The 12,189-nt window shown below is 39.3% G+C and overlaps 1 protein-coding gene across 1 annotated transcript; it reads right to left on the reverse strand.

Annotated features, from left to right (window-relative positions):
• Positions 1–7,382: 7,382 nt before the first annotated feature.
• On the reverse strand, positions 7,383–10,366 carry LOC126974176 (ataxin-7-like protein 1). The gene has a single exon (XM_050821613.1). The coding sequence runs from the start codon at positions 9,907–9,909 to the stop codon at positions 7,825–7,827; it is 2,085 nt and encodes a 694-aa protein (XP_050677570.1). The 5' UTR covers positions 9,910–10,366; the 3' UTR covers positions 7,383–7,824.
• Positions 10,367–12,189: the final 1,823 nt, after the last annotated feature.

The following is a 12,189-nucleotide window of genomic DNA, read 5'->3' on the forward strand; positions in this document are numbered from 1 at the left end:
ATGAGAAAAGGAAGAGAAAAAAATCATAAATTAACTATGCAAACGCTATTGGCCATAAAGAAAGGTACTGCATCTTCTGCCTCATTTAGCATGGGGAGTCCTCAGAAGAGCTGTTCAGGTTAATTCCAGCGGCCGAATTCCACTAACGGATAATTCGTTAAAATAACACTCGCATCACGCTTACGACAAAGAATATATAATAGTACCTACAAGTATAACGTCTGGCATTTATTTTAAAAAAAGAGGCAAGAAATTTCTTCCCTATCAGACCCCTTTGTAGAATCAATAACCAGCTGCTACTTTCCCGAACCGATATACGCGAGAAAACATATGAGGGCATTCAGTCCAGCGCAGATCAATTGCTACGCGCGTAGAGCTAAGACACGCTGACGAGAATCGTTGGTCGAGCTCTTCGATCAACGGTTGCTATTATTGATCGAAGGTCGAGCTCATCGGTACGCTGTCGCGCTAAGGTGATAAATAGGTGCGTCAAAAATTAAAAGAAAAATTCTTAGCTATTCAGGCAATTTCGAATATACTGTACAAATTTCTCCACCAATAAGGCGTTCTATAATAATTGGTTTGAGTAAGTAAGCAGAACGCACATATTAAAGGGGTATTTATTGATATATATATGTATTGATTGATATTTCACTTAAAAATATTTTAGAAACCGTTTTGAATTGCGCGTTTACAGATCGTGCATGGTCTCAAGCCTCTTTACCGATACGGTTTGGTGGTTTGGGTACTCGCAAAGTTTCGGGCGTTGCCTTACCAGCATTTCTATCTTCAGTTCATAGTGCGCAGCCTTTGGTTACTAGAATTGTAAATCATGTATCAGGTAACTCAGAGATTGTGTATTTGAACGAAGCTAACAATGCTTGGCTAAATATTGCAAACATTCAAAATTTTCCAGACGATTTAAAGTGTCAAAAAGCATGGGACGCACTTCTTTGTAAGTCAGCCTTTGATGATCTATTGATCTCATCTACTGACATAACAGAGCGTGCTCGTCTTTTGGCCGTGACACAAAATGAGTCGGGCTTTTGGTTACAAGCCTTGCCTTCTGCGCCGATTGGAACGCTACTTGACAATATGACATTGTCAATATGCGTATCACTCCGGCTAGGTATAAAACTGAATGAACCACATCAATGTAGATGTGGCGTTCAGGTAGATGCTCTTGGACGCCACGGGTTATCCTGCCTAAAATCGGCAGGCCGTATCAGTCGTCACGCCAGCATTAATGAAGTCATCCGCAGGGCATTTGCCGCTCTTAATATACCAGCTGTTTTAGAGCCAAATGGTATTACCCGCCGCGATGGCAAGCGTCCTGATGGAATGACGCTGGTGGCTTGGGCACGGGGAAGGGCGCTGGTGTGGGACGCTACTTGCGTCGACACTCTGGCTCCTTCTCATGTCCATGTTACGTCAGTTGGTGCTGGGGCTGCTGCTTCGACTGCCGAAGACAGCAAGCGTCGCAAATATGTTGGTCTCAGTGAGTCATACATCTTTGTGCCGTTTGGTGTCGAGACACTTGGCCCGTGGGGCCCAGAGGCGCGGAGAATGTTCAAAATACTATCTTCGCGCCTCAATAAGGCTACTGGAAACCCAAGCGCTGGCAGCTATTTCGGTCAACGGATCAGCCTTGCTATCCAACGGGGTAATGCTGCCAGTATTCTTGGTACGCTTCCACGTAATGATAGTTTTAATTTTATGTAGTCGTAGTATTGTAAATATAGTTATAAGATTTGTTTTGATTAATTAAAGGGGTTAAATTTTAATTCATTTTTCTTCGCAATCATATTTGCTGTCAGCTGAGCCCAAAACGCAGCATTGTCAGCGCGTATGGTACCTACGCGCAACGCGCGACTGACGACAGCGCTGAACGTCGGTCGAGCACTACATATTGTTCAAAATTCTCTTTGGAGCACTTTAATTGCAGCCTTAGTTCTGCATTATATACCTACTTGGTAAAAAAGAGGAGAAAGTTATATTAACTACATAGATACGACGCGACTGACCGTAGTTATTTTGATAGTATTAGGTATATCCTATAGTACCTATATTGATATAGGGCAATGCTGCCGATGTTAAAATTATCTTTCTGCTGCAGAACAGGGCTATTTGCGCTATTTATAACTTAGGTCCGAAATAATGATTTTATATTGTAAAGATTTTTTATGAAAAGTAGAAAAGAAACCCGCTGAGTTTCTTGCTTCTGTTCTTCTCGGGTCTGAGGCATACTTTTTCGAAAGGGTAGTAGTTTTTGACCTTTAATAAGTGATTTAATATCTTATTTTCAAAAAAAAATTGAATTTAATAAAAATTATGCCCACCAAGTTTCTCACGTTCCTTCGTACTCTTGAGTACCTACTTTCGAACGGGTTGTATATAATCACAATAGAAATCTATCTATATCAAAAAATCTATAGTATCTCATGTTTCAACGCAAGACAGAAGTTTGTACACAATTAGGTTTAATCTTAGGAGATCTGATATGCTTAGTAAGTTATAACCAAGCTACTTACTCTCAAGCACTCCGCAATCCGTGGCTTTTTATAGTTGCTTTCACTTCCTAAATATCACGTGTAACAAGAAATAGATCATGAACAACACATAGACACCAGATTGCAAAATCAATGGAGCAGTCGAATACTACAACTTATAAGCAATCGGACTATTTCCCTGAGAAATGGACCTCCATTCGTCAAGATTCCGACATTTCTACCAACTTACATGGCTTCCTCCACTCGCTTCTTCTCACAGGACGCAGCTTGCAGATTGTCATATTGGTTGTTGCTTAAACCCTAAGCCCGTTAACGCAGAGGTTCTCCAGGGCTGTTTGGCAACTCTAACAATATTTCTTCTTTATTACAGATTGGGGAATAGGTATTATATGAGCCATTTCGTTTTAAGACTTGCCTACTACCATCTTGTAGGTATGACATGATGCTGCCCTTTGCTGTAGAAATTTTAAGACATCTGATCAAAAAAATGCGACGTACACCTAGGTAGTTTCGCCAGTCCTCTTCTATATATTAAACCTGACACTGCCTAAAGAATTCTGAAGAGACCGAAACAAGTGGAAATCTGAAGTTGCAACGTCACGGCTACATATAGCCTTTCATATCATTGTTGGTTTGTTCGTAATTTTTGCTGAGTGACTAGATGCAGTGGCGAAACAATAGGGTGGCAAGGCTAGCAAAATGCCACAGCCCAAGAGGCTGCGAGCTCAAAAATATTTTTTAAAGTTAGGATCAAACTACCTTAGCAATGTTGCACAATGTTGGCAAATTATTAAATCCATAAATGACAAAAATATTCCTCTAAATAGGAGTTAAAAAACTCATAAAAGATGTCGAGCTAAATGCCGTATATGTTCACTGTCCTGCTCATAATTTTTTTTATATGAGAGGGGGCAAACGGGATATGGAGAGGTGAGGCAAACGCCCATGGACATCCGCAACAACAGGTGTGTCAAGAAATGCTTTGCCGGCCGCGATGCGTTGTGGGAGTATTTTATTTATTTAAATCTAGTACTCAATGATGCAGTGAGAGAGCTTATTGACATATGCAAAATTTTTTTGAAACAGTTCAACAGATTTATAATTTTTCAGGGCAGAGTATCGAAGGATGGAATATTTTAACAAGTTTTATATCTAATAAAGAAAGTGAGCTTTCTATGTTTAATAACATTAAAAACATTAAACAGTACGAGGTGGGCAGGACGTTATGATACCGTTTTTGCTTTAAAAGTTCGGTTTTTGAAGTCCAAAAAGCGCTAACGAATACAATTCTGTTAAATTGCAAATCATATGATAGAAATATAGCAATTTCACTCAAAAAGAAGATCGAAAACTATAATTTTATCATGTTATTGGTTTTCCATTGCAAGATATAAAAGCGTGTGTGTCAGCTCCGACGCACGACTGGCGTTCACTCCTCCAGAACGATTGTCTTTGAACAGGTACTAAACAAAATCAATGGAGTCGGTTACAAACAGACATACAGCAGAAGCTAATAAAAGCGTATTAATTAAAAAAAATAGAGATATTAATACATATTAAAAAATAAAATAACTTCATAGTTAACAGTGATTTTTCTTATGGTCATGCGCCATCTATCGAAAACCTTTATTTATTTATTTTGAGTAAAACGGTTACCACACCCATTACATTAATTAAGTACATTATACTATTGCTAGACGCTATAATGCGAGGACTCACAAAGTTGGAGCAGCAACTGCACCAACACCTCAAGTCTATTAGTAAATAGATCACAATCAGGGCGGGCTTCTACGAGGTGATTAAAGCATCTATGTCAGACTGAATAGCCTCACATTGTGCCTCATTTTGGATGCTCGCATATAATGTTAGGTCATTCGCGTAAAGGAGACACCGTGCATATTTGGGTATCTCAGGTAAGTTAAACCATTAATAAAAATAATAAAGGTCCTAGGATTGAGCCTTGATTCACTCCAGAGCTGGTTCGATTCATAAATTCCATGTCTAATAAACTGCTGCCGATCACGGAGATAGTCAGACAAGAGATTAAGAAGCTTTGGACAGAAGTCTATAGCACAAAGTATAGCAAGCAGGATGTCATTATTAACTTTGCCGAAGGCCTTCCGAAAATCAAAGTAAATCACATCTACTTGTAATCGTATATCTAATTGTGTTGATATAAATTCTGTTAATGTTAACAAATTTGAATTTACTGACCTTCTGCATCTAAAACCATGCTGAGCATTATTAAGAAGTTTAGCTACCCGTAAATAAATTAGTCTGTGTAGAACATTTTCAAATATTTTAGCTGGTGAAGATAGAATTGCTATGGGTCGATAGCTTTCAAGCGTTGTTTTCCATTGGAGGGGATAGCAACTTGTTTGCAAAGATAAATTAAATATATGAGATAAAGGGGAGGCAATGCATGTCTATAAATCCTTGAAGAGAAAAGATGGTAATCTGTCAGCTCCTACAGAACTGGAAGATTTTAATTTATTAATACCATATAGAATATTCTGAAATGTCAATTTAAGTATATTTACATAGTTGTTATTATGAGAAGTGTCATTATTATTGGCTTGTGCTGTATTTAGTTGGGGAATATCAGTAGAATACACACTTGCAAAGATCCTGGCAAATGCATCAGCAGCTGCAGCTCCCGTAAAACTGTCACCCTGGAACTTTACCGTTGTCTCAAAATCTGCTATGGAACGAAGACTTGCTATGTGCTTCCAGAATTCAATCGGATTAGATTTAATATTATTTTCTACGCGTATTAGATATGCTTTGTTAACCTCAACAGCTCGACGTTTAATGAACTTCTCATATCCGAAAAGGACCGGAAGTCATCTGAGCGCTGGGTTTTCCTCCGATTTCTATGTAATTTAAGTTTTAGTTTAGTGTCTGTTATAATATCAACCAATATCAATACAAAAAAAAAGTTATTACTCGAAAGATTCAGCGTTCGATTTGGAAATACGAAATAGTTTATGAAAGTGACACTAGATGACGTTTAATCTAGTTTTATTTGTTTTTAATTTGAACTAAGATAAGCGATATCTGTGGTTCAACGCCATCTAATAAACTTTAGGAAACTAACTTCATTAGCCACACTTCTTATTGGAAAATAAAATAATTTTCAAAAGTAACGCTAGGTGCTCGACAGGAAAATACAATGCTAATTATTCTCATATTTGTAAGCTGACAAAGTCTGTTTTTATTTAAATGAGAAAAACCTTACTATTAAATTTTGATGAGCAGATTTTAGTCTCCATATTTTTCTCATACCGGGCGCCTTATATGAATATCGATTCATAAGGAGTAAACTCCAATAATCGATGCAGCCTCTACAGCACCTCAGTCTAAAGCCACCGATCTTTCAAATGCCTTAAAACGTTTGAAAATTTGTCTAGAAGAATTGGAAAGGTATCGCCATGAATTTAAGAGAACATATCGACATGAGGACAAACGAGCGTACGGGTCACCTGGTGTGTCGGGTCACCACATTATCTTGCAACACCAGAGGAATTACAAGAGCACTTTTTTTGAACGTACCCATGACGTATCGTCCCGAAAACACCGCACAAGGAAGTTCATTCCACAGCTTTGTAGTACGTGGAAGAAAGATCCTTGAAAACCGCACTGTGGAGGACCGCCACACATCTAGATGGTGGGGATGATATCCTAACTTGTGGCGTGTCGTGCGAAGATGGAATTCGGCGGCAGGAATCAGGTGAAACAGCTCTTCGGAACACTCCCCATGATAAATGCGGTAGAGGACACACAATGAAGCGATGTCTCTACACAACGCCAAGTGATCCAGCCGTTTGCAAAGCTCCGGGTCCCCGACAATTCGAGCGGCTCTGCGTTGCACGCGGTTAAATGGATCGAGCTGATATTGGGGTGTGCCAGACCAGAGATGACAGCAATACTTCATACGTGGCCGGACCTGCGCTTTGTAGAGCGCTAGAATGTGGGCCGGCTTGAAGTATTGCCGTGCTCTATATATGATGCCTAGTTTCTTCGCAGCCAATTTGGCTTTGCTCTCCAGATAGCCGCAAAATTGGCAATCGCTATCGAGACCCAGAATTCCGATACTAGGCGAGGCTGTAAGAGAAGTGTTGTGGAAGAGCGGTAATACGACAAATGAGGTTATTTTTGTGGTAATCGCGCAAACTTGAGTCTTCTGGGGGTTAAATTGGACAAGGTTCAATTTATCCCATTCCGCATTACCTGCTCAAGAGAGGACTCGATAGAAGACACAAGTTTCTCCCGACACTGGTTGACGATTTCCCGAGAGAGACCTGCATGGCCCGTGTATATGGCATCGCCCGTGCTGTCGTCTGCATAGCAATGTATGTTGGAGGTGTCCAACATATCATTGATATGCAGAAGAAACAGTGTAGGAGATAGCACACAGCCTTGTGTCACTCCAGCGTTCACAGGCTTGGGATTCGAGCAATGACCGTCGATAACGACCTGAATGCTGCGCCCAGTGAGGAAGCTGGAGGTCCACCTGCACAAGCTCTCGGGAAGCCCAAATGATGGAAGTTTTGCGAGAAGCGCCTTGTGCCATACACGATCAAAGGCTTTCGCTATATCCAGGCTAACTGCCAGGTCTTCCCCCTTGCTTTCGATTGCCGCCGCCTATCTGTGTTAGGTATACCAGAAGATCACCTGGCGATCGACCATGGCGAAAGCCGTACTGTCGCTCGTTGATCAACTGGTGACTCCCTAGGTATACCAAGAGCTGGCGGTTAATTATGCTCTCCATGATTTTGGAGAGCAGGGAGGTAATAGCTAATAGCAGTATTTTTTCAGAAAACACAATGCTGAGAAAGTGTTCTACATAAGGTAGTAATTAAAACAATTGGCTTACTGAGGTATTTTGGAAAGGAGGCAATTTACTATTATGGATAAACTTAATTTAATAATTATTTATATTTTTACATGGAAATTTGCATCACATTAAACATTATTACTAGGCCACTTGCCAGTATCAACAATGAGTTATGTCATATTGAAAAATACAACTTTTTTCAATGTTTCTATTTCTTAACCATTCATAGGTATATGTTTCAACATTGTCAATATACCAATTAAAAATCTTATAAATAATATACAAAACAATACAAATGTTATTTTCATTCTCAACAAAAAAAAAATGAGATTTCATATTATCATTACTTTTAAATTCCATTGGGGACAAAAATTCGTGATTAATTTAACATTAAATTGTGAGTCCGATTTGATTTACAAAAAAATAAATATACAATAATTATTATGTGACTACACAACCAGTGATTGCTCATATTGTTCAGCATTTCTCATCCGCAAGTAATGGGTCCATAGAGAAGCCCAAGTCCAACACTGCTGTCGAGGGCCTCTTAGAGGTCTTTATGGATCCAGCACGGGGCTTGCGATCCATATGACTCAAATGACCATTTAAAGTATGTCTTACATCACTTCCAAACAAATCACTTAAGGTTTGCTGCACTTCCTTAGGTCCATTATTTGCACTACACGTCACTATGAGTTTCCGAACCTCAGGTTTGTTAGTTTTATTAGCACTATTTATATGCAATGTCTTTGAGAGTGACATACTGTGATTGAAGAAATTATTAGTGACACCAAATGACTTTGTCGAGCGTGTTAGTGATGATTTTATATTACTTCTCACAGTAGCAAATTTTTTTCCTAATGTGACAGCACTACCAGCATGTGATGCATTAAAAGTGCACAAAGCTAGTGGCCGTGGGCTTGATGAGTACCAGCACACATCATTGTGTGCTAAGTTTGAAAAGCCCTCAGGCTTTTCTTCTCTAATAGATGGAGTAGTTTGGGTGGGTGAGGTTAAATTAAGTAGTGAGGCATCTGATGGTAATTCTGCATCATCTGGCAGTAGAAACGAATCAGATTGCATGGGTTGACTGAGTAAAGATGTGATGCTTGATGTATCAGGTAAAATGGGATCATCAACATTAAGCCAACTGGCATAAATGTCATTGACTTGCTGGTCAGCTGTTAAGCCGTTAAAGCCAAGGTCTAGTGAAGTATTGACTAGGAGCGGTGGGAGGTTGACATTAGTGTCTGTGGTCTGCATGGTAGCCATCATAGGTAGTGCAGCAGGTGATAGTTGCGCAGTTGGAGCATGCACAACTGGAGCAGGAGTATATGCAACACCTGCAGCAGCTGCATCTTTAGATGCACGATGTTCTGCTAAAAGTGTGTCAAATGATTTTGACCGACCTTCCACAGTTCGCCTCAGTGAAAGTGCATGTGATTTACAAGTTAAAGATCTTGTGCAGGGCTGTAGGGTTTCAACACAAAAAACCCCACAGTGTTTATTGGGATCATATTCTCGTTGTTTTAATTTTGACTTACTTGATTTACGTGGTTGTGTTTTAGTCTTTGACGTTGCCGGCGTTGGTTTTAAGGCTTGAGCATTTTGTATACTACTTTCTACAACATTTGATATTAATGGCGATGAGTTTGATTGAAATGTTATGTTTCCTAAATCTGTATCTGCTATTGCATATCCACTAAGAGAGGAGTCTAAGCTTGCTCCATATAAGTCTTGTGATTGAAGAGTATCAGTAGCAGAAGGAAAGTTTATGTCATGTATATCTTTAATTATATTCTTCCAATCAGCTGCAATGGTAATATCATCTGCACTTTGAATTCCTTCAGAATTCATTATTGCTAATATATCATCAGTCAGGTTTTCTCCAAGTGGCAAATCATCCTGTATACTAACAACTGGTAACTCTCCACTTTCAACACTGACTTGAACTTCACCAGTGATTGCCGATGAGGTACTAGCCTCTTCCAGGTACTGTAAATCAGGTTGTGGTAATACTAGCCTAGATTTAGGTGCAGCAGCTGTATGCACTGGGGATGTCTCCATCTTCACTGGATGAATATCTACAGGAAAAGTGGGTGGAGGTTCCTTTTTGTGCCTACTTCTACTGAGAGCAGATTTTAGCTTTACTGTTGGAGGTGGAGGTGGAAGGAGAGGCTCAGAACCACTGTGGGATTCAAGTAAATGTCTATAGGCAGCACTGCACTTCACTATTACACCACACATATGACACACAGCGGCATTTAAGTTGTCCATCTGTGGGAAGAGTCCGTGAAGGCTCATACTCTCGTACTTAAGTCGGTTGAGCCCAGCGCGTCGATATCGTGCTTGACCTCTGTCCGCCACTTTGTAAGGATGCGCCTCGTGTACCCGTCGGGAGGACGAGCTCTTGCTGTCCACTGCCGCAGGGGTCGTGAATGTGCCATCGTTGTCTCTCTGGGGCGACAAGTGCCCTATCTCGCTCACCCAAAGATCCCATGGTTTTTCATTGCACTTCAAAGGGCTAACTATCTTCGTCGTAAAAGGAAAGTCGCCAGACATTTTCACTTAATCTTGTGTTCTTGCATTTGATTCCCCCGCGTGGTGTCAAGGGAGTTTAGTCATAGTGATATCCTCGATCCTCAATAGGTTATTATCCCATAGCTACTTCACTTCTGACCCACCGTAGGAATACGTCTAGGTCACATTTTAAATTAGTTCATCATTGCACTATTTACATTCACATTAAAAATTTGTTATGATTATTCCAGCTTTTCTATTTACAGGACAGATGATGTATCTCACTGACAGCTGATTATGCAGGTTGTAAGTTTTTCTTGACCACGGAACACAACCATTTGTAGAGTCCTTTCTAAAACCTTGCCAAGCTTCAAACATGAAGAAACTAACTAACAAGTCAATCTTATGTTATATTATACTTCTAACACACGAATTTATTGATATTAATGTACGTTTATTTGATGTTGGTTGTGATTTACTACAGAAAGCATCAACACTTTTTGAGTATTTGTAAAAGACTATAGACATTACTTTTTCTATATCTTATGGTCACTTGTTTTGACTGATCACACAGACAAAAAACATTTTTGACCTCTGTCAATACTAAGTCTGAACCATCGACATACAATATTATAGACCAACATAGCGTGGGAGAGAGAAGAACATCTCTAAGGGAAATACAGTTGCTAAAACCGATTTTTATTGAAACCGTTCCTTGGTATTTTGAATATTTTGTGAACAACGTGGTTTAGATTCAGTAAATAAAATAAAGTTAATATTCTGACAGGGATCTATGTTGGGACCCGTGCTCTTTGTTATATTTATCAACGACATCAGCCAATGCTAAACACATTCAGTTTTTTAATGTTGGCTCAAGACATGAAATCTTAGATAATCTTCATGATGCATCACTTCTTTATTATGACTAGAAAATGCAAGATAAGTATTGCACACTCAACCAATTAGATTGGATATCTCTAAATGCTCTTTTATAAACTGTTCACATAAACACACGAGTAAGTCAAAAAAATGTAAATTGATAAGTAAAAATACAAGAGTTATTGAGTATGAACATATAGAACAATATAGTAGATGCATCAATCCACATATACCGTAAATTAAATAATTTTGGATTTGAAATCCCTGTTATTATATTATATACTTCGACAACATTGAAAGGATCGAAAGTAAATTCACACGCTACCCCTTATATATATTTAATACCTATACCTTTGTGTGAATATCCACAGTGAAGGCTATTTTTCCATTTAATCTTGTTCATTGAAACATCTCCGACGTTATGTTTTTACTATAAGTAGCTTAAAATACTATTGATAGTCCTGAGCTAATTTTTAACTAATGACCCTACTCGTAGTCGTAGGAATCCGACTTTGTTTAGCATCGAGTTCAGCATTACTAACTACTGAAAAAATAGCTGAGCTCCCTCAAAAGTTATTGTTTGTTTTCCATAATTACTTCTAACTAACTAAAAAACACTATTGGACGCTCAATACGACTGGTTCTTCGTGTAACAATTCTGGTCAAATTCTTTTTGTATGAAGGGTGTATTAGTGTGAATATTTTTATTCAAAATCTTGTTAATGAGTAAACATGTAGTGGGTGTAATCAGACTATACTAATTTTCATATATTTTTTTTTCATTAATTAATTACATAATTTATTTAGTGTAAATAAGGATGAAGTACAAAAGTTACATTAGCATTAATTTAATAAAACAAATCTTATAAATATATTTACAATACTATGACTATATAAAATTAAAACTATCATTACGTGGAAGCGTACCTAGAATACTGGTAGCATTTCCGCGTTGGATAGCTAGGCTGATCCGTTGACCGAGATAGCGGCCAGCGCTTGAGTTTCCAGTAGCTTTATTGAGGTGCGAAGATAGTATTTTGAACATTCTCCGCGCCTCTGGGCCCCACGGGCCTAGTGTCTCGACACCAAAATGCATAAAGATGTATGACTCACTGAGACCAACATATTTGCGACGCTTGCCGTCTTCGGCAGTCGAAGCAGCAGCCCCAGCACCAACTGACGTAACTTGGACATGAAAAGGAGCCAGAGTGTCGACGCAAGTCGCGTACCACACCAGCGCCCTTCCCCGTGCTCAAGCCACCAGCGTCATTCCATCAGGACGCTTGCCATCGCGGCGGATAATACCACTTGGCTCTAAAACAGCTGGTAGATTAAGAGCGGCAAATGCCCTGCGGATGACTTCATTAATGCTGGCGTGACGACTGATACGGCCAGCCGATTTTAGGCAGGATAGCCCGTGGCGCCCAAAAGCATCTACCTGAA

This window comes from Leptidea sinapis, chromosome 31, assembly GCF_905404315.1.
Source record: "Leptidea sinapis chromosome 31, ilLepSina1.1, whole genome shotgun sequence".
NCBI classification, from domain to species: Eukaryota; Metazoa; Arthropoda; class Insecta; order Lepidoptera; family Pieridae; genus Leptidea; species Leptidea sinapis.